Here is a 25,022-nt window from a genome sequence, read left to right as displayed (position 1 = left end):
AGACAAAAAAACATAGAAAGAAAAGCAATACAAGAGCAACACGAAAGCAGAGCTTGATTTCTTCCTAAAAGGTATTTGCGTTTTCAATTGAGATGGATGATTATTTAAATCAAAGAATAATCAATAATATCAAAGTATATTGCCTCCTGCTTAGACTGATAAATCCAAACGAAATATTATTCATAGATATTCACGATATATTCCCTATGGTAACTGGGTTCATGAATTATGGCCACCAAACAGTCTGAGCAGCAAGGTACATTGGTCAAGGTTTCATGATTACCTTATCCCACGCAAATCGTTTACCCGTAACTATTCAATATCCTTATGAAAAATTAATCACATTAGAGCGTTTCTGCAGACGAATCCATTTTGAATTTGATAAATGCATTGCTTGTGAAGTATGTGTTCGTGTATGCCCTATAGATCTACCCGTTGTGGATTGGAAATTTGAAACGGATATTCGAAAAAAACGATTGCTTAATTACAGTATTGATTTCGGAATTTGTATATTTTGTGGTAACTGCGTTGAGTATTGTCCAACAAATTGTTTATCAATGACTGAAGAATATGAACTTTCTACTTACGACCGTCACGAATTGAATTATAATCAAATTGCTTTGGGCCGTTTACCAATGTCAGTAATTGACGATTATACAATTCGAACAGTTTTGAATTCAATTCAAAGAAAAACTCAGTAAGTAAACCTCCTGTTCTATTAAAGTAAAGAGAAATTTCCCATTCATTCTTTTAAGGTTCCGTTTTGGTTTAAGTTAAAAGACTGTTTGGTTTGAATTAAAAAAAGAATGAGGCCTTTGGTCAATAAATAAAAATTCAATTACAAATTAACAGGTTGATAAGAATTTCGGATTCCTTTTTATTGAAAATTAAAATATATTAATATATTCGTAATTATTTCGAAATATATAGTTTCAAAAAACAAAATACCCTTTCTTTTGAACAAAAAAGAATCAAAAACGAAACTATCCAATAATTGTGCTTAGAGCAATTCACGCCTAATAGATTAGGATTTTATTCAATTAGGAACGTATCATAAAAAAAATTCCTGGTCGGGTCAATAAGATCATGAAAAGCATTTCGATTTATTTATCTCTTATTTTACACAGAATGGATTTGCCTGGACCAATACACGATTTTCTTTTAGTTTTTCTGGGATCGGGTCTTATATTAGGAGGCCTGGGAGTGGTATTACTTACCAATCCAATTTATTCTGCCTTTTCATTGGGATTGGTTCTTGTTTGTATATCCTTATTTTATATTCTCTCAAATTCTCATTTTGTAGCTGCTGCCCAGCTCCTTATTTATGTGGGAGCCATAAATGTTTTAATCCTATTTGCTGTGATGTTCATGAATGGTTCAGAATATTATAAAGATTTTAATCTGTGGACCATTGGGAATGGCCTTACTTCGTTGGTTTGTACAAGTATTCTTGTTTCGCTAATTACTACTATATTAGATACATCATGGTACGGGATTATTTGGACTACAAGATCAAATCAAATTATAGAACAAGATTTGATAAGTAATAGTCAACAAATTGGAATTCATTTAGCAACCGATTTTTTTCTTCCATTTGAATTCATTTCAATAATTCTTTTAGTTGCTTTGATAGGTGCAATTGCTGTGGCTCGTCAGTAATAAATCTTTCTAACTAGAAATAGCAAGCAATCAAAATGAAACCTTTTTCTGTTTTTTCTGTCTTATCGCATCCATTTTCTTTGAATTCTATTTGAATATTGCTCGTGTATAAAATAGAAATTCGTTGATTCGATATATTTCCAATAGATTCTTTTTTTTTTGTTATACTCTAGTCAATCAAATCTGTTGAATTATTGTTCATATTAATAATGAACGAAATTGATAAGGAGTTGGTCAATGATGCTCGAACATATACTTGTTTTGAGTGCCTATTTATTTTCTATCGGTATTTATGGATTGATCACGAGTCAAATATGGTTAGGGCCCTTATGTGTCTTGAACTTATACTGAATGCGGTTAATATAAATTTTGTAACATTTTCTGATTTTTTTGATAGTCGGCAATTAAAGGGAAATATTTTCTCAATTTTTGTTATAGCTATTGCAGCCGCTGAAGCAGCTATTGGATCAGCTATTGTGTCCTCGATTTATCGTAATAGAAAATCAACGCTATCAGTCAATCAACTTTGTTGAATAAGTAATATAAATAATATTAAATTATAAGATTCACCAATTTGAATTAGCATGTACAATATGTTGGAATCTACATCATATTTTCGAAAACGTAAGAAATCAAAGTATCTTGGTCCTTTCTTATGAGTTGATCCCGAAGGAAATTGATTAGAAAATTTCTGGTAAATCGTTGATTCATCTGGTGTTTAACTATATTTATTTACAAGTTTACTAGATTGAAATTTTATGATGTTCAAAAATTTATAGATCCCATGTCACATTCAGTAAAAATTTATGATACATGTATTGGGTGTACTCAATGTGTCCAGCCTGCCCCACCGATGTGTTAGAAATGATACCTTGGGATGGATGTAAAGCTAAGCAAATTGCTTCCGCTCCAAGAACAGAAGATTGTGTTGGTTGTAAGAGATGTGAATCCGCTTGTCCAACGGATTTCTTGAGCGTTCGAGTTTATTTATGGCATGAAACAACTCGAAGTATGGGTCTAGCTTATTGATACGGTCCAGAAAACCCTAGTTGACTACATTTTGAATCCATTTGATTTTTTTTACTGAAAAAACCCGTGCTCAAAAAGGTTTTTTTTAGCACGGGTTTTTCTGGTCCAAGTGTATCTTGTCTTTACCACGAATTATTTTCCTTGGTTAACAATAATTGTATTTTTACCAATATTGCAGGTTCTTTACTTTTCTTTCTTCCTCATAAAGGAAATAAGCTAATTAAGTGGTATACAATATGCATATGCATTTCGAACTCCTTCTAACAACCTATGCATTTTGTTATCATATCTGATTGGACGATCCATTAATCCAGCTGGCGGAAGATTATAAATGGATAAATTTTTTTGATTTTTACTGGAGATTGGGAATAGATGGACTTTCTATAGGGCCCATTTTACTGACAGGATTTATCACCACTTTAACGACTTTGGCAGGCTTGGCCAGTTACTCGAGATTCGCGATTATTTCATTTCCTATGCTAGCAATGTACAGTGGTCAAATAGGATCATTTTCTTATCGAGACCTTTTACTTTTTTTATCATGTGGGAGTTCAATTAATTCCCGTTTATCTACTTCTATCCATGTGGGGGGGAAAGAAACGTCTGTACTCGCTACAAAATTTATTTTGTACACCACAGGGGGTTCCGTTTTTCTATTAATAGGAGTTTTGGGTCTCGGTTTTACGGTTCTAATGAACCAACATTAAATTTTGAAACTTTAGCTAATCAATCATATCCTGTCGCACTAGAAATAATATTCTATATTGGATTTCTTATTGCTTTTGCTGTCAAATTGCCGATTATACCCTTACATATGTGGTTACTAGATACCCACGGGGAGGCCCATTACAGTACTTGTATGCTTCTAGCCGGAATTTTATTAAAAATGGGAGCATATGGATTAGTTCGGATCAATATGGAATTATTACCCCATGCGCATTCCATATTTTCTCCCTGGTTGATAATAGTGGGTACAATGCAAATAATTTATGCAGCTTCAACATCTCTTGGTCAACGGAATTTAAAAAATAGAATAGCCTATTCCTCCGTATCTCATATGGGTTTCATAATTATAGGAATTGGTTCGATAACTGATACGGGACTCAACGGAGCTATTTTAAAACTAATATCTCATGGCTTTATCGGTGCTGCACTTTTTTTCTTGGCAGGAACGAGTTATGATAGAATGCGTCTTGTTTATCTCGATGAAATGGGCGGAATGGCCGTTTTGATTCCCAAAATATTTACGATGTTCAGTATCTTATCCATGGCTTCTCTTGCATTACCGGGCATGAGTGGTTTTGTTGCAGAATTGATAGTCTTTTTTGGAATAATTACCAGCCAAAAATATTTTTTAATGCCAAAAATACTAATTACTGTCGTAATGGCAATTGGAATGATATTAACTCCTATTTATTCATTATCTATGTCACGTCAAATGTTCTATGGATACAAGCTAGTTAATGCTCCAAGTTCTTATTTTTTTATTCTGGACCACGAGAGTTATTTGTTTCGATCTCTATCTTTCTACCAGTAATAGGTATTGGTATTTATCCGGATTTCGTTCTCTCATTATCAGGTGAGAAAGTCGAAACTATTCTATATAATTATTTTTATAGATAGTTTTCATGAATAAAAAAAATCAAAAAGGAATCCTATGGTTTTTAAAATTGGTCGTTGTACAATGAAAAAGAAAAAAAAGAAGTTTTTTTCTTCTCTTAAGTTTAAGTTAAGTAAAAAAGGTAAAAGCATTAAATTAAATTTTAATCAGACATCTTTGGCTTTTGTTAGAACCTTTTCAATCAAGCAGTGGAGCGATTCAAAAGGTTCTTGACAGCTTACAATAAGTTTTCTTGTACTTATATATAATATATACGCCGTCCTGTGTTAGTATTTGTTAGGCCTAGCCTCTTTATTCAATTCAATTAGATGTTAATTTACTGTAAATGAACCATAACTATGTAAACCTATTCCTAATAGATTGACCCAAAGTAGCATATCCAAATTATAAAAATCCCATAGAAGCCACAAGTGTGGAATTTACACCTTCCAAATTTGTATTTGTTCGGGTATGGAAATAAATCGCGAATACGGTCCAAGTAATAAACGCCCAAGTTTCCTTTGGGTCCCAATTCCAATATGATCCCCACACCTCATTAGCCCATACGGCTCCCGAAAGAATTCCTATGGTTAAAAAGATAAACCCGAGACTAATAATACAATAACTCCAATGATCCAATTGTTGAGTCAATTGATATCTGTAATAATTTTTAGGAGAAAGAAAATACGTGTTTAGTAAAACATTGCTTCTTTCATTCATGTATTGGATTTTCCAAACGAAAATGAAAAATTATTGTTTTCACCAATAATCTTTATGGCCTTTCGAAATGTAATGACTAGAAGAGCTACTGATAATAATGATCCACATAAAAGAGCTGCATAGCCTAATACCATCATACTTACGTGCATCATTAACCATGGGATTGGAGAGCAGGTACTAATATTGCAGATTGATGCATTTTGGTTAAAAGACCCGAAGTGGCAAAGCCTTGGGTAAAAATAGCACTTGGTGCGGTTATTACACTTAAATTATTTTTGCGCTTTTTAAATTTTAAATAGAAACCATATGAATAAGGGAGAAACCCCGTGAAAGAAAGATTAATGATTCATATAAATCACTTAATGGGAAATGTCCTGAATAAATCCAACGAGTGACTAATAATCCTGTTATACAGAAAAAGGTGACTATCATGCCCTTTTCTGATGAATCATATAGTCCTATGACTTCATCTACTAATAAGAATAAGGTTAAAAAAGAATTGTAATTACAATTGAAACGACTGAAAAAGATATATGAGTTAATATATATGAGTTAATATATGCTCTAAAGTTGAAAAAATCATAAAAATTATGAAAAAAGCCTGGGTTTCTAGATTTTATGGAATGGAAATCAGGAATGAAATTCATTTTCATTATAGGACTTATTCTATCTCTTTTAGAAGATACTATGCCACCACTCGGACTCGAACCAAGATGCTCTAGCACTGCTTCCTAAGAGAAGCGTGTCTACCGATTTCAACATAGCGGCTTGCTCAAAATCATAATAACCCATTTTTTAGTCAATCGTCGAGATTGAAGGTGAATGGGTCAATTCAATATAAAATGTCAAATTTGTTAGGAAGCATTTAATTTTTTATTGATAAATAACAACTCGTTGAAATAGCAATTTGAAGGTTAAAAAGGAATCTTTAGTATTTATTGTATCATTTTATTTATTTAATTATCCTTTCTATTTAATTAGGTCGTCAATAGAGATTTTTAGTTGTGTTTTCCTAAAAGAGAACTCCTTTATTGTAACTAAACTAATTAGTTGTAACTTCAATTCATAGATAAAATTCAACAAAACAAAAAAGGGTTCTTTATCATTTTCATTTTTTAATGATTCATTTCTCATTCTTTTGTATGATTTTTATGAACCTATAAAAAAAATGCTTATTAATTGATAGAATAAATGAATGAAAAAATATGATTTTTAGAGATTACAATTTCAGCACCACACTCAACGATTTCAAAAGATTTATGTAATTTTTGTATTAATCGTTAGCATTTTGCGTTTGTTTTAAGGATTTATCAAACCAACTAGATATTGGGTTGTACCCGTTACGTTATATAAAAGCGTTTCGATTCCTGTCATAATTATTTCGAATTCTAAAAATATGTCTTGATTTATTTTCTTATATTTTCTTATACAAACATAAGATTTCTTTAGATCACTTCAAATTGATACATTATTTGTATATCCACTAAATTAGAAAATGGGTTTTCTCCATTGGGTTGAAAACAGGGGAAGGAGATATAGTAATTCAGAGAAATAATGATTCATAAAGTTACAAAATTGAAACTTAATGGGTTAGTTTCGACAATCCAGTTAAAGCTCTTATATATATGTGCTCCGCGATCCGCTATAGTTAAATAGAAAAAAAATTCTTATTCTATTATATTCTATTATTTAATTATTTATTCTTATAAATTGAATATTATAAAAATAACAAATTATTATAACACTAACATAACAAATACAAATGGGCGATGGGGAAAATAAGAATCCCCCTCCCCCCGGAAATGAAAAAAAAAAGATATTCAAAAATTCAAAAAAGTAAAATCTTTGTATCCTATTCGAGTTAAACCAATTCAGATTACTCTAAATTTATTTGGTGTACAAAAAAACTTTTTGAATTCCTCTTAGAAAAAGATTTGGCTAATGAAAAAGCTTTCAAGGCCGCCCAATATCCTTTCTTTTTCCAAACATTTTTTCGAATACGCTTTTTTGATGTAGAAGTACTTTTTTTTGGATCTGCCATTCGAAAAAAAGTTATTCAGTGCTATAGTTGGATGTCAAAGACATCTATTTTTAAAACAAAACGATCGGTCTTTTGATGTATTATTTATCTATTCCTATAGATTTTATAAATTATAATTATATATATACTACAATACAAATTGCATAAAAAATGAATAGAGATGGGAAAATCGCATAAAATGCTTCTATTCTAGAACAAAAAAACAATATGATATAACCCATTTTTATTTATATTCCATACAGTATCCAGAAAAAAAAAGAAGAAGAATTTGTATTTAATTTATTGGTACCTTTCTTTTTTATATCTCCATTCAAATCTATAGGATAGAATAGGATATATATCTATTATGATATATAAATCGAATTGATGAAATCAAAAAAACACAAAAAAACTCTTTCTTTTTCTATCTCCGCCCAGTTTTTTGTTGTCTTACATTTATAATTTATACATCTCTATTTATACATGAAAACTACATCAAAATAAAAAGTGTAAAACCCATTTTATCTACCTATGCAAACTTAAATTTGATTTTTTTTCCATAAATTGGTAATTGGCCAAGCTCGAAGATAGGGTATGCCTAATTTTCATTTTCAACCAAATTCGAATGAGACTCGTAGTTAATCTGTTAAAGGATACATAATTTTGAAAAAAAATAATATTTTATTATATTAATGTCATTTTTCTTTTAATTATATGTAAATATAAAGAAAATATCGGATAGTCTTTCCTAAAGAAAAGGTTCATTTATTGTAGTGGAAGACAATCAATCAGTTCCACGATGAAAATGAACTAGTTAATAAGTTCGAATAAACAAACTCAAATAATTCATTTTTCTTTTAAGTTCTAGGACATCCTATTATTTATATCATACTTTTTGGGGGGAATTCTTTGTATTTTTGATCGATGTATCTAACTTATTGTAAATAGAAATTATTGTAATATGTAATAATAAATAATAATTGATATTTTCAGAAAAATATTACTATAATGAAAAAAAGAATTCTTTTGTTTTTCATTATAGTAACTCGGCGAGATCATTTATTACTTCTAACTTCGAAATTTGAATATTTTTGAAATAGTTGCGAAAGATTAAAAAATTAAGAATAGAAAATTCCAGTTAACTTTATAATCTCTCGATTTTTTTATTTCTCCTTTTCAATCAAAAGAGATAAGAGCCGGTGAATCAGAAATGATTAATTAAGAAAGAATAACAAAAAAGTTTTTATGGAGCATGCATATCAATATTCATGGATCATACCTTTTGTTCCACTTCCCATTCCTATTTTAATAGGAATGGGACTCCTACTTTTTCTGACAGCAACAAAAAATCTTCGTCGTATGTGGGTTTTTCCCAATATTTTATTGTTAAGTATAGTTATGATTTTTTCGCTCGATCTGTCTATTCAACAAATAAATGGAAGTTCTATCTATCAACATGTATGGTCTTGGACCATCAATAATGATTTTTCTTTCGAGTTTGGCTACTTTATTGATTCACTTACCTCTATTATGTCAATATTAATCACTACTGTTGGAATTTTTGTTCTTATTTATAGTGACAATTATATGTCTCATGATGAAGGATATTTGAGATTTTTTGCTTATATGAGTTTGTTCAATACTTCAATGTTGGGATTAGTTACTAGTTGTAATTTGATACAAATTTATATTTTTTGGGAATTAGTTGGAATGTGTTCTTATCTATTAATAGGTTTTTGGTTCACACGACCTGTTGCGGCAAACGCTTGTCAAAAAGCGTTTGTAACTAATCGGATAGGCGATTTTGGTTTATTATTAGGAATTTAGGTTTTTATTGGATAATGGGAAGTTTCGAATTTCAAGATTTGTTCGAAATATTTAATAACTTGATTTATAATAATGAGGTTCATTTTTTATATGTTACTTTATATGCCTCTTTATCTTATCGACGTTGATTCATTATTTTTAGCGTCTCTAATTCAAAACCGAACATGAAATTTTGGTTTCATTCGGCTCCTTTATGGAAGATGGATAAATAATAAAAAAGAAATAAATAAAATAGAATATAACTAAGATAAAGATAAGCAGGGACGAAATGAAATAAGAATTTGGCCCATAACATCTATGTTAGCTTTTCTGTCTGAATGCATTCAAAACAATTCGCTTTCTAGATGATCCTTCTAGAAGAGTGGATTAGAATAGAACAATTTTTCTAGTTACTTCGTTCTCTATTTCTATTGAGAAATCCTTAGGAAAATCATTTTGTTTCCGCCGAGCTAAAACAAGATGTAAATGTCTCTAATAAACCAAAGTTATCGTTTAATAGCTATTTTGCTTCAATCTATCCATCAAAAAAATTGAAGATTTAGTTACGATTAGAAATACACTTTCTATCTTTATCCATGGATCTTTCCTCATACTTATTCAATTGGAAGTATTGATACAATTGAAAAAAAAATTATGTTTCGTAATTTCATAATCCAATTTTTCAATTTTTAGTTAGAATATAATTTAAAAATTATATTTATATATAATTTAATTGGCCTTTGGATCCAAATCACGAGAATGTATATTCTTCCACAAATCTTTCGTTGAGAGGTAAAGGATTAAATCCTTTTAAGAAATAAAGTTTTTGCTCGAATATGAATCAAACCGAGGGACCCCTTAACTCTTATGGGATTAATAGAACAAATCACACTTTTACCACTAAACTATACCGCTACAATGCGATTATTGTATTATTGTATATTTATTGTATATAAAGGACCCTTTGTCAAATAGGGGAATTGGGCGTAATCAAGATAGGATTACAAGATAGGAGCCTAAAAAATCCTGAAAATTAGGGCCTTGACACCTTTTGTCATAAGACTTGTGTTATAGGATTTTTGATAGACAGGATTCGACAAAAGGACTTAGTCTAATCACTAGCTTACCATATTATAAGGCACTTATTAATCGAATACTATGATTCAACTAAAATCAATATATAATTACTCCACCATAAAGCATTTCTTCAATTCCAAATACAAGGCCGAATACATTATGGCATTCCATCATTATGTAATATATAAAAAATATATATATGCATAATACACTTCATCTTATTCTGCAATATAACACATATCTTCCAAACACAAACACCATCTTATTCGAACTTCAAATGATTTTAGCACAGCTATTCACACATTTATCATTACATGCTCTCGAATAGCCAAGTCTCCATTGATATTTCATATAACATTCAATATGATATTTGATGCATTTCCACATATCATTTTATTTTCATTTAAATTATACAACTAAATAGCATTTCATCTATTCCCCAATTAATCTTATATATTTGATTTCAAATATAATCACCACATAGGTTCAAGGCTTACCAAGCTCAATTTCAAACATAAACATAACGGCTATTCCTCACGAACTCAAAGTATTTACTCATTCCACTGTCCATGATTACTCGATAAAGTCGCACACTTAGTGTTAATAGTTATTCGAAAATATATAGTAAGTTCGCACACTTAGTGCTTAATAATCAAACTCGCACACTTAGTGCTATACAATTAAACTCGCACACTTAGTGCCAATCTCATAATCGTAAATATTTATACCCGCACACTTAGTGCCAAAAATCAACAACTCAATACATCTCACTTCTTTTTACATTTGATAATTTCATCACTACATACATACATATATATATATCATTCAATTCGGCATAATTACATAGATATTATGGTTATTTAAATCGATAAAAAATATATGCTTAATAACTTACCTCGGATATCGACGGACAGAGATTATCGACTAGTCAACGATTTTTTATTTTCCCCGATCCAAACCCGATTCTTTTTGTTCTTGATCTATTCAAATTCAAATTAAGCTCATTCAAATAAAATTCAATTCAATTAAACCCCAAAACACATAAAGGAGCAAATTTACATTTTGTCCCTTATTTTTCACACTTTTACATTATAGTCTAAAAATTCATAACACATCAAATACACAAAATTTAAAAATAACAAGCTCTAGCCGAATACTCCTCTAGATTATATAAGTCTTCACATTTCACCTATTATACAAACTAACCCTTAAATTTAATATTTTTGCAATTTAGCCTTAATTACTCAATTCCATCAAAACTTCTAATAAAAATTTTGTTAATCTAACACATATCTTTTATTTTCTATCTTTAAACACAAAATCTATCAAACTATCAACAATGGCAACTCATGAATATCTCATCAATTTCAAAAATTCTTACATGGGTCTTAGAGTATTTGAAACAACGATCTTAAAAACGTAAAAATTATCAAAAACCAAGCTCAAACATACCTTGAATTTTGACTCAACAATGGCCGAATATGCTTGGTCTTTCTTTCCCTTTTCTTTTTCCTAGTTTCGGCTTTGATGAACAAAATAATGCATGATAACATTTTATTTTATGTTTTTATTTAATATAATGTTATTAAACATTTACTAAATTAACCTTATTAACAAAATATAAAACCTTATAATATAATCATTAAAACCGTCCATCATTATTATTCATGGACAAATTGCAACATAAAGACTCCATGTTTAATGAACAAAGCAATTTTGACACTTTAATAATTAACCAATCACTTTTCATTTTTTTCACGATTAAACCCCTTTTTATCAAATCGACAGCTAAACGATAAAATTTTTAAATAAAACTTTCACACAAGCATTCATACATTTTAAGCACAGAAAATAATATTTAAATATTTTTCTGACTCGAATTCGTGGTCCCGAAACCACCGTTCCGATTAGAGTCAAAATCAGGCTATTACACCCTAGCTTAAAATATAGCTAGAAATGGGTAGATCATGCTTCAAGGACTTCAAAAATGCAAAGAACATTAAAAACGGGGCTAGGATGCGCTTACAATCAAGCTTGAAAATGTTGAACAAACCCTAGCTATGGTGTCTTGCAATTTTCGGCAATGAAGGAAAAGATGGACACCGATTTTGACTTATTTTTCTCTTTTTTATTCTTTTAATTACTAAATAACCAAAATGCCCTTAGGGTTTCTCTTTCACATTTTTCTTATGCAAGTTCATTTTTGTGCAAAATTATAGAATTTGGTAAAATTACTAATTAAGACCCTCTAATTCAATATCTAAGGAAATTTCATGCTTAAAGTTTCTAGAATGCAAGTTTTTCACTTTATTCAATTTGGTCCCTAAAATGCAATTAGACATTTTATGCATAGAATTTCTTCATGAAACTTTCACACAAGCACATAAACCTTATAAGAATCATAAAATGATTATTTCTATCTTCAGATTTGTGGTCTCGAAACCACTATTTCGACTAAGCCCTAATTCTGGATGTTACAGGTAATTTCTGCCAATCATTTCTTCAATGGTTTTCCTTGTGGACCTTTTCACAGTGACTTCTTTACAAGATAGTTTCTACGGATTTTCACTTACGTACCTAAGAAAGATACTCATGTATCTTTCTTGCAACATAATTTACAATGAAGGATAGATCATGATAAATACCTTCCACCATGAGCCATTATTTATGCTTGCTCTAATGGACTCCATTTGATGGATCCTTACTTTCGGCCATATAGTCAAGTAACAATGTTTCGTACAGTAATCTTAGACAAAGTACTTAACTACATAAGTAGTTTATCCATTTCGAAACTCTAGGAGAATACCCTTGTATCCTCCCCAAATAAAACCTAGTGGAATGTCATATATAATATGACTTCCTCATAGTTTACTCATACATTTGGTTCGAATGTAGAATGTGTTATTAACATGAGGACTCACTCTTGGTGGACTTATAACACTAGATTCGAACCCCGAACGAGCTGTGAAATGGGTCTACTCACACGAGCTATGGAGAATCTACAAAAAACGTAGGACCTTAGCCATCGGTAGGACATTCAAGACTAGCACCCGAAATATGAAATCCCTAATGACATGTTATTTGTATCCTAATAATTATTAAGGTTCAAACGGGATTCGTTATACATCAATTTATCATAGCATTGATACAAATATATTCAGATTCATTTAAATTAAAACAATATAGCAATCAGTCAATTTAACTAACATTATAACAATCATAGTTCATACGAACTTACCTCAATAACTAGGGTTGTAGAAGTATAGTCGAACACTAATCCAAAGCTTTAACTTTTTCTCGATTTAAGTCCGATTGTGGTTTATCTTGATCTAAATAAATAATTTCATTCAATTAAGTTCTTCTAGAATTCAATTTAATCCATAATTCATATTTATGCAAAATTATGAATTTACCCTCTACATTTTTAACTTTTCACAATTCAGTCCTTAACCTTATAACTTAAATATAACTCATTTTAGCATAAATCCAACCTAACCGATGTTACAAGGGACCTTGAAACAATCCATAATTACTAACAATTCACAAAAAACCCCATGGATTTATACTTTTAACAATTTAATCCCTATTTCTAAAATTCAACAAAAATCATTTAACAAAACATGTTTATTTTACAACAAAGATTAACAATCTATCAACTAACATCAAAACACATTCAAAAAAATCCATGGAAAGTTCCTCAACCTTTAATTTTTTTTTTTTGTAAAATAAACCCTAGGCTAGCTAGATTAAGTTAAAACGAGCTCAAAAACATAAAAATCATTAAAAAAAATGAGACACAAAATTATATGTATTTCTCTCAGATCTGTCAAATTTGGGATTTGCAAAAGGTTTGTTTGATGTGAACTTCGCTCAAGGGTGACACGTATAATCATTTGCGGAGGTGGTATAACGCAAGTTGAATCATTTTAAGGCTTTTTTTATCAATTTGAGACAAGCCAAAAGTAGGGTTGATCCATAACTATTAAGAATAGATTAAATTTTGATTCATGTAATACTTAAATATAATATATTCAATTTTATTCATAAATTTAATAACTAAAATTTTTTGAACCAAATCAAAGGTAATTTTCTTTTAATAAATTTTATATAAAAAATATCAATTTCTAAATTAATGGAAAAAAAGTTAAAAATATTAAGACAAAAAGGTAACTTTTAAAATTTTTAAAAACTTTAGAAAAACCAGCCATCATAAGATGAAATTTAATTCATGTCACGTTGAATTTTATTTAAGTTTGATTTTGAAAATAAAAATATTGCACATAAACTACCAATTTTCTCTAGAACTAAACCATTCCAAAATGTAGTTGTTTCTAGCTTAGTCACCACTGATGAGATTCTTTGCCAGGAACCATTGATGGGTTGATAAGCAAATTTGGATCCAAAAGGCATTTGAGAAACAAAGCTATGTATCATGTCTTCTCCAATGATATTTGGGTGAAAAAACACACCATATCTACCATTTTTATAATATTTAAATTCAAATTCACCAACTTTTTAATAATTTAATCTATTCAAATTCACTAAATATTTAAATTTAATAAATAAAAAATTAAAACAAAATTTTAAAACGTAAAGTGGATTAATGAATTTTTATATCCAAAACTATCATTCGCAAAAACAATGCAAATTTAGATAATTAATATCCGAAAATTAATAATCACATCCATATAGAGAAGGGATTGTATAAAATTAAAATACTACATCATTTGTATCTCTTTCCAATAAGTTAATGACACATCAACTTTTTTCCCTGAATTTTAGCTTTAAACTACCGAAAAGAAGAAATTATTTTATGGAACTATCTCACCACATCATTTATGGACTTTTTTTAATTATTTAATGACATTTCAATAATTTTTTTCATGTCATTCACACATAATTTTTGTTAAATATTTTACCCAAAACCCTCCTAGAACCTTAAACCCTAAAATTGAGTTTCAAGGTTTAGGGCTCGAATTCAAAATTCAAGGTTCAGAGTTCAAGGTTCAAGGTTCAAAATTCTAGATACAAAATTACCAAAATTATGTGTCAATGATATAAAAAAATTACTGAAATATCATTAAATAATTAGAAAGAAACCATAAATGATGTGGTGAAAAAAATCCATAAGATTATTTCTCATTGGAAAGAGATACAAACGACGAGACATCCCAATTTTATACAATCCCTTCACATTTTACATATTATCCAAATTTAAAAAATAAGTCACAAATATCTAAATCCGCCCTATCCATTACCATATATCAATCTAAAAATGTCAAGATGCGATGCCACATCTAACCACCCATTTATTACAACTTCACCCTAAATTGTTGAGCTACCAAGCTTAAAAGATAATGCCTATCTAGCCACCCATTTATTACAACTTCAATCTAAATGGTTAAACTTCCTGCCTTAAAAGGCAATGCCTGTCTACGATACAAGGACCCTTCATTTTTCTTAAAATACTCATAACACCAATGGATAATACGTTTGAACATGGATATCGAGATATGAATATGATTACTTTTGTTGAACGTGCATTTGTATCCGACGCTCATTTTGAGTCCGGATGACATTGATACCCTCTTTGAATAAAGCCGCAAAAATGGTTGATTGGCTACAAAGGGTAAAAACTAAGGACCTGGGTCTCTGAGTTCATCTCCATGAGACTGGAATTTCTTCCGGCGAGACCGGGGGAAGAGTAGTTGTCGGATTTTCTTTTCAGCTGCGGCTTCAGACATAGCCTGCAAATTGACATGAACCGTTGTTTTAAACCCATAAAAAAAATTATTTTGAATGGCTTATGCATCACTAAGCTCCAAATGCAAGAAATCTTTAAAAAAAAAAAATTAAAGATACTGACACATACATATATCCAACACTCACCTGAATCCGAATAACATACCTTTTAAATCTTGGTATAAGTGGAGAAATTAGGCCACTATTAGATGTAGCATTGGCTTAAGTTGATGAGCTTAATTTAGGCATTAAATTGTAGGTTTTAGTGTATATTTGTCTCATGAATATTGAAACTTACCACTATACTTCATTTTAATTGACATTTGCCATTGTATATTTTGAAAATATGCTTTTATGTAATTGGACTTTACTACTAAACTTAGATTTTTATTAAAATTGGCCACGAACTTTAATTTTTTTAATTAATTTTTACATCTCAATACTAATTTTGATGATTAGAAAGCATAATTTAGTAAGAAAATTTCATTCAAATATTTTATTTTAATAATTAACAATAAACTTATTTAGAAAAGATTAAAAGTTAAATTTGAGTTTTTGTTTAATGAGATAAAGACTTCAAAAATAAAAAATACATATATTCAAAAAAAAAAGAATTAAGTTTTTTTTTAATAAAATAACCATTTTATATTAATTCAATTATTTTGTTAAATATTAAAATAAAATATAAAAATATATATTTATTAAATTTTATCATCAATTTATTTTAAATTAAAATTGAATAGCAAATTCAATCAATAATCAAACTTTAGCAGCAAAATTCAATGAAACAAAAGTAAAGCAGCAAATTTGAATCAAAGTGAAGTATAAGTTATCTTAGGTACCTAAATTATAATTGCAAATTTGTACAAACAGTTATCTTAGGCATAACCTAAACCATGATGAAAATGCTACATCTTTGGATGCAAGCTTGAAGTTAATATTAATTGAAATGGGAATAATAGACCTAACAATCAATGCATCAACGCTATGTCATAATCATGTTTAAAGTACTATATAATTTATAAAAAATTTCACATTTAATATTTTGTATTACTTAGCTATTTTTTCACATCCTATCATGTTTTTATTATTTTATCTTGTGATGTGTTCACATGGGATAATTCAGGCCAGGATAGAGCAGCTGATCCATCTGTTCAGGTTTCTTACCGGTTTCGGCCTATTTCTCTAAATTTTCAATCCACCAGACCAAACATTGTTTCAAATCGAACCAGCTGGTCCATTCCAGTTTTTTAATGCATGAGTAGACTTATATCATATGATCTCAGAAATGAAGCAAATGTTTTGGAACGAAAAAGAGCATTTTTCTTCTTGTCAATATCTTATAAGTCACTTACCCGAATTTTGAATGGAAAACGACAAGTCCGTACTTCCACACCAGAGAATATTCTTACATCAATGCCGAGACTATCGACTCCAATCAAATTAGCTTCCTATTACAGCAAAGATGAATACTTCAGATTGCAACTAAATTAGTAGATGATGATATCAATGTAGAATTCTCAAGTCATGACAAGCATGCAAATCTGTTATCACTCTTCTAAACAAGTAAACACATTTCAAACTCACGGATGACATACTAGTTCCTTGAAACTTAGTCAGTTTGCTTGTGTTGGAAATGGAATCATGTTTTTTTTTTTTTTTTTTTTTTTTTATCTCTTAAGTACTCGTGTCTGATGCATATCAAGACATGGGACAAGACTTTAAAAGAATTGGACATACTCATGCCAAACACATCTAAGTCCAACACTAACACCCAAATCTGATAAACATAGTTTAGGGTCATATATTCATCTCCCTATTCATGTATAGTATATATCAAATGCATGTGTTGGATGTGAGTACCGGACACGGGTGCTTAAAGAAAAATAAAAAGCCGGAGTAATATAGGTCAAAAAGATCTAAGATTTTGTTTAGGCTAAACTAATTGGCAGGTCTATGTACAATAAGTTTATGAGCAAATTAGTCCTACTATAAACGTGATTAATTAATCCTTGTACATTTAATTTCGAAGCAATAGTTAAATGTATACACGGCGGTAAGGTTGAATACTGACAAATGGTGACTTGTCATGTTTTAAAGTAATGTCCAAAAATTTGAACATTTAGTCTTTGTTGTGTTTTGCAAATGTTGAATTTTAGTCTTCATGTCACTTTTTAAACACAAAAATCAGCAATTTTTAACGTTCAGGTTTACAGCATTTAAAGTTTTACCTTCTTACTTCAAAATTGAATGCACGGTAATTAGTTTGTTTCACTAAAAAACAGCTTCTGTAAAATATTTCTTGAAAAATGGATTGATTTTCTGAAAAAGTTTATATTTTTTTTAGTGTTTAGATGATTGTGCATAAATTATTTTGTTTGATAATTTTTTCTGAAATCATTTTTGAAACATGTTTTTAGTTAAACATACACAACATAAATTCTATTTGTTACAAAATATTATAAAAGCATTTTCCTTCAACAATCGAAATTTATTTTATAATATAATATTTTATAATAAATAATATCTAATTAAAACTTAGTTTAAAGTTAAGTATATTAAATGTTAAAATTTATTATTAAAATAGGATCGTAATATTCAATAATTTTGTTAAAATAATAAATGATAGAAATTATATTAATAATTTATCATATAATTAAATATAAATATGTGTTTAATAATATTGAAAATTATAATATTTGGGATTAAATTAATATTTTAAATATTTTAAAAATTAAAATTTTATTATTAATATAATAATATTTTACTTTATTCAAGTTAATTATTTTATAAAAATCAAGTTACTCATAAAGAATTGTTTTCTGAAAAATAACTTGGGGAAATCATTTTCCAAACTATTTCCACGAAATAAATACGGGAAAATGCAAAAAACATTAACACACCCTAAATTGCTCAGCTTTATTATAAAGGGACTGATTTACGCTTCAGCCTAGTACAAAGACTTGCCAAGTAAGTTAACATTTTATCTATTACCTCTATTTGGAGACCCTTTTTCTTGCATAGAGATTTTAGAGCAACATTGCACCGGATTCCCTTCTCACTGAAACGCTCCAAAATTGCTGAAGTAGAGTGTACAAGGACATCAGGCTCAGCATCTTGAAAGTCTTTCAAGCTAATTAGGGACTGCAAATATACCAAAATAAAACAGAATTACAAATCAAATAACCACAACTCATGAAATGAAAATTTTGGTTGTTTTGAGAAACAATGTTACTCGGACTCAAGTGTAAGTGTTGGTACGAGTACATGCCCACCACAAGTATTGTTAGACTTTTTCAAAGTTTCTTTCTATATTTGGAGAACCTTTGAAGGTTGTATCCCATATTCATGTATTATTATTGTCAAACACGAATACTTCAAGAAAAGTGAAATGTTGAAACAACACAACTGAGAAATCACCTATTTTGGGATTGCAACATTTTTCAAGGCAATCACTTTATAGAAGAAAACAAGATTTTCATCCCTGCTTCTGTTCATTTGAACTATGTATGTCCAATTCACCACCATTATGAATCAAATCTTACAATTTCGTGATAGAGAGAGTAAATTACATGCCTGGGCACCATATACAGAGAACAATTGAATTCGCATTATCTCCAACCGATAAAGTATTGAGCCGCTTTTACTTCCACCATATTTGGAACTTGGTTTTGGAGCTTCGCCATCTACACAAGAGCAAAACCAAGAAGATCAAAGACAAATTAAAGATTTCATCAACTCTTAATTTGCTAAACAAAAAAGTTATATTTCCCCTTCTGAAAGAAAAAGGCCAAAAGGTAGTAGTGTTTGCAAGCTTCCACAAGCAAACCGCTACTAGGGAGATCTCAAAACAGCTTGAAGAAATTCCAAATTAAGGAATTCCATCTATGTTGCTCCAATTCTTCAATTTTCTTGAAGTACTGTATTTAGTGCATGTTAGAACATGGATACGAGATATAACCCTTTAAGAATCCTCCAAGTACATTAAAAACTTATAAAAAATTAAACATACCATACCTATGCAAAAGTATACCATGACAAACCCGAGTTTTAGTAACAGAAGTTCAAATGAAGTCACAAAAGTCTCGTTAAGAGACTAATTCTTGGGATACACATTCCAAACTGAGCTGTGTCAACAAATTTGATAAGGGTATGCGTCTAACATGAGTATGTTTTCTTTTTACTTTTTTTAGTTTTCTTGAAGAGTCATATTCCCACACCCATGTCTTAATATGCATCAAACACAGGTGTTAAGACACAAATACTACAAGAAAAATGAAGAATTGAGTGATAAAGAGGTCTACTGTGCTAACATATGTTACTCGAATTAGGATCCAAGCATTGGATGCGGATAGGTGTCCGACATGAGCATATTCAGTTTCTCTCCATATCCATGTCTGTATATGTCTGATACATATTTCGAATATGATTACTTCAAACAAAATGAAGAGTCTGAGCAACATAGATTTTTTTTTTTTTTGAGTAAAGCAACATAGATTCTTGATTATGGTATTAGGGTGGAAATATAAGAAACCTTTCCAATCTGAGGTGTATCCTTCATCATAGTCAAAATGGAATAGCCTTCTTAGATATGATTCTTCATCAGCAAAGGCTGGTCGAAGGCAACCGACAATCGAAACACCATTAGAGGGATGGTCCATTTTCCTGTCATGTTCTACATGAACAGCCTGCATGAATGCAGAAACTAAGTGTAAACAGAGTTACCTATAAATTCAAAATGCAAATACGCATCTACTCATCATCTCATGAATTCTCTTTGATCCAATTAAGGCTTCTGCCTTATCAAACTCATGATAAAAACTGTCTTAGCAGCATATTGGAGAGAGAAAAGGATAAAAACTCATAATATCATTCAGCGACCGATATAAAATTATAAAATCTTAGGAGGGCCAAAGCTAACAAATTTTGTTAAAAGGGTTTAAATTGAATTACTTTTTTTTTTTTTTTGGTTAGGCCAAAAGAAATGAGAATTACTACTTTTTTAGAGGGAAAAATGCAATTTTTCCATGAATCAAAGGTTCAAAAATGCTTAAATTAACTAATTGATTATTACGAGGGGCTATAACTGTAATTATCCTGTTTAGCCGGGGGGCATACCGGCCTTGCTTCATCCTTGATATCATTGAACCATGTTACTTGGAACTCTATTTTTCTTTAAGTATCAGTGTCCAAGACTTGTGTTTGACACATACTCAGCATGGGCATAAGGTATAATCCACCATATATATAGACAAACTAAGAAAACTTGAGCATACCCGTGTCAGATGCATAACCCATCAGTCTAGAGTCCGAGTAACATAGTCATTGAGTACAATTAAAACTTATAATATGACTTGTACTTAAGGGAAACCCAGGCACAATCACCTTCATCAAGCACTTGGCAAAATAAATAGGATGAACCCAGCTGCTATCAGCCGAATCTGGCATCCCCCAACGAACCGGAGCCTCGTATATTTCAGAATCCATAACCTATTTACGTGAATGGGACTTGAGTAGCCAAAATTAACAAAAGAGAATATCACAGATTTCACTTCAGAAGTCAATAATCAGTGGTTTCTAACCTCAAAATATTCATCATCAAAAGGAACTTCGTCATCAATCCCGATGTCTGAATAGTTGAAGTCACCGACTGCCTGGTTATTCTCTCGTACAGGAATGTCCATCCCAATCAGAACATTCTGAAAGAAAAGAAATCATTACAAATTTTAGAATATGGCACTCATTGAATAGGAATTAAAGCCAAGTGAAAATGTAGAGCTACTTAGAAAACATAATTCCGTCAATCAACTGTTAGCATTTCCATTTTTAACATTTGTTGTAGTCTATGGTGTTCTGGCTCTCTTCACTTTTCTTGAAATAACCATGTCCAACATATATTTCGGCAAGAGTATAACCCTCTAAGAACCCTCCAGATACACGGAACAAACTTAAATATACCTATGTTGGACACACCCTTATTAAACACTCACACTTGAGCCTGAGTAACATAGATTTTGCTATGATATCTCAACAAGCTTAACTAATTACCATTCCATTGGATTCTCATACTCATATGAGAGCATCGGATACAAGTATGTATTTGACACGAGTATATTCAATTTTTAGAAGCTTTTTCCATGTATTTGAAGGATCTTTTGAGAATCATATTCCAATACCCATGTCCAAATATGTGTCACACACGTAAACTTAAAAAAAGATGAAGAGTCAAAACAACGTTGCAACGCATGAAACTGTTACACTAGTGGCTTCTAAATGATTAGCCAAATGACACGTAATTTTGAAGTAACGAGTGGCACTAAACTTGAGCTAGAAAATCAAAACAACAGTTGAGTAGAAATGATATCCTCACCACAAGGTTACTCGCTCCGCGATCTTTTAAGATGTTCTCATCATCCAAAATTTCAAAAAAGATATCTAAATTTGAAACAAAAGATAACACATAAATTAGGTTAACACAGAAAGAGAACTAATGGTTTAATATATATATGCATATGTAGGTGTGTGCTCATTTGTATACATATACAAGGAAACTGGAGACAAATCCTAAAGCCTTGACGGGAATAAAAGCCTAATAGAGCTCAAAGGTGGTCTCCCATAAACTTACCTCCATAATCATCAACAACATATCGAAACTCAGCCCATGAAATCTGTTCATGAGGTTCAGAATGTACTGTCCCAGGAAAGACTAGCAAAGCGCTGCTGTTTGCCTAAGGCAAGCAAAAACTAGAAAAGCATAAACATGAATTCTTGTTGCAGAGGAAGTTATGTTTATCCATGTTGCTCCGACTCTTAACTTTTTTTCAAGTGCACATGTCTGAGACTTATATTGAACACAAGCCTGTACATAGGTATTTGGATATGAACCTTGAAGAAATCTCCAAATACCTAAAAAATCTTGAAAAAATGTTTAACATACCAGTGTTGGACACATCCTTGCATCTGACACTCACAACTGAGTCCAAGTAACAAGGATGTTTATGTCGTCAGTCTAACACACTGATGACACTATCAAATAAATTCAACTCATTTCAAATTGTCTAAACTAAGTTTTTTTTTTTTTTTCCAATTCAGTAATTATAAAATTCACCTCGACAGTTGTCCTTCCTATTTCAGCTGATGACAGTTGTATCTCCTGGATCCTTTTGCAAACTTTAAGTTCTTCAAGAGGGTGATAACCTTGGTTGCTTTCATAACTCGATGAATTAGGAACAGAATCAGAATAATCCGCAGCAACTAAAACTTTTGAAAGGGAAAGATCGCGTCCCACAGACACCCAATGAAATTGTGTTGATCCAAAAAACGGGTTCCTGCATCTGACACTAAAATGGAAAACTGCATCTCAACCAATTGGATTTAAAGACAAATCAGCTGAGAAGACCAGATAATAAAATGTCATCCGGTGATGACCTTCTCATCAGATGACATTACAATAATACATGAAACTCTCCCCGGAAAAGACCATAACAAAACATATGCAATGATCATTATTTAACTCTAAGTTACTATACTCAAGTATGAGTGTCATACAGGTAGTAGTCCGACACAGGCAGGTTCGATTCTTTTTTTGAAGTTTTTCCACATATTAGGAGGGTTATATCCCCATTTCAATGTCCTGAATACTCATCAGACATGAGCGTTGAACATAGGTAATTGAATAACAAAAGTTTTACTCAATACAGAAACGGTTTTCTCTTTTCCAGATAAACTCAGACCTATTTAACTATTGCACACCTTATGCTGGGCGAGTCTGTCACTTTGCAACCATCAAAAGTATGTCTGATCCAACCATTGTTGACACCAAGTAACGGTGAGTAATAAGCCCCTTCTACTTGACATAAATGACACTGGGAAGAACCTAATAGCATAGTTCAACAGGAAAGAGTTATCAAAAGATGCCATGAAAATGCAAATGCAAACATTAGAATTAGCCACACTAATAAACAAAGATGTATGAACAAATATTCACGAAATGTGCATAACTTTAGAATTTTATGTCGGTGTAAGAAAGAACTTGAGTATAAGACCTAGTATAATACACTGAATCATATACTCTATACATTTTAATCGCCCAACATTGACAGAGGAAATCAAGTATAGAATCCAGAGCATGCAATCAACCTGCTCGGTTAGAAAAACTGAAATTGACCCCAATTTAAAATAACCGGTAACCATGACCATGATATCATAATTGAAATAACCAAACTGAGTTAGTTTGGGTAGTTATCTCGATTAACCAACTTAGTGAGAATGGTAATTGGGTTGGATTTAGATAAAATATTTGTATATTATATATTATATAATTATGTTTAAAAATACATAAACATATTTATTATAAGTTGGTTGAGTCAATCAGTTTGGTTACTCATTTCACAATTTGAAAAAAGCCCAAATTAACTTATTTAAACCAAAGCTCATAACCAACCAAGTATGAAATCGTTTTAATTGAACTGAACTGACCGAATCATGCCAGTTCAGGTCAATCTTGTCGGTTTAGACCGAATTCTGCTCACCACTATTTACCAATTACCTAGCAAGAGGTCACTTCTTGTGAAAATGAAATTTATTATTGGTTCACTATTAGGAAAAGCAAATTGCTTTCCCAATCCCTTTTCATAAATTTAAAATAATATTAAAAGGGGGAAAAACCCAGAAAGACAACTAAATTAAAGAACATGAAGTGTGCCCATTTGCATGTAGGTATTCTGATGATTTCCACAGAAAGGGTTACTGAATCTAATAAACCGTTCCAAGCGAAAGTTTTCTTTTTTAGCTACTTAAATATTAACAAATCATCTTTTAAAATTCCTGAAATATTTATAAATTATTTCCGTCTCATTGCATTCCCATCCCTAATTTGAGCATGAACAAGAAAAGATAGTGAAGAAAAACAATGATAAAACCAGACCTTGAACAATTACACTCTTTTGCTTCATATTTGCATCACATCAACAGAAATCAACTTGAATAAAGAGAAAAAAACATTACATGCATGTAGGCACATTTAAGATAATAAAATCTCATCTAATTTAAGCTTTAAACAGCCAATCAGGCATCGAAGATTAGAAATACAAAAAGGGTTTGCTTTAAAACATGGAAATCAGAATGGGAACTTAACCAAAACAATAAGAAAAAAAGAAATCTTTGTTCTTCATTCGTCTATTCCCAATTAATCCACAATCATAAAAAGAATTTGGGTGCAAGTAAAATAAAAAGATGGTTTTGAATGTAATTACCGACGAAGAAGGAAGAAGCAGCGACGATCGCCATGAAATAAGAGGGAGAGATGGGGAAAGGGATCAGAGAAGACAGTGACAAAATGATTGATCCATCCAAATCTGTTGTCAGAAA

The 25,022-nt window shown here is 30.7% G+C and overlaps 1 protein-coding gene across 4 annotated transcripts; it reads right to left on the bottom strand.

Annotated features, from left to right (window-relative positions):
* Positions 1–15,144: 15,144 nt before the first annotated feature.
* Positions 15,145–25,015, bottom strand: LOC107959970 (uncharacterized protein At3g49140). Of its 4 annotated transcripts, XM_041110488.1 has the most exons (12): positions 24,908–25,015; positions 23,406–23,529; positions 22,762–22,993; positions 22,279–22,381; positions 22,024–22,088; positions 21,236–21,352; positions 21,039–21,143; positions 20,188–20,341; positions 19,230–19,339; positions 18,648–18,797; positions 17,009–17,104; positions 15,145–15,658 (listed from the first exon to the last, which is right to left on the bottom strand). In XM_041110488.1, exons 1-12 carry the CDS (start codon positions 24,939–24,941, stop codon positions 15,548–15,550), a joined length of 1,401 nt encoding a protein of 466 aa, XP_040966422.1. In that variant the 5' UTR covers positions 24,942–25,015; the 3' UTR covers positions 15,145–15,547. The 4 variants fall into 4 exon arrangements, with proteins under 4 accessions (XP_040966422.1, XP_040966423.1, XP_040966424.1 ...); XM_041110489.1 differs by lacking the exon at positions 21,039–21,143; XM_041110490.1 differs by lacking the exons at positions 22,024–22,088; positions 22,279–22,381 and having other exon boundaries at positions 24,908–25,009.
* Positions 25,016–25,022: the final 7 nt, after the last annotated feature.

Source organism: Gossypium hirsutum, unplaced genomic scaffold (genome assembly GCF_007990345.1).
Source record: "Gossypium hirsutum isolate 1008001.06 unplaced genomic scaffold, Gossypium_hirsutum_v2.1 scaffold_561, whole genome shotgun sequence".
In the NCBI taxonomy this organism is placed as follows: Eukaryota; Viridiplantae; Streptophyta; class Magnoliopsida; order Malvales; family Malvaceae; genus Gossypium; species Gossypium hirsutum.
The sequence above is the reverse complement of the archived record's forward strand: the minus strand, read 5'-3'. Positions and strand labels throughout refer to the sequence as shown.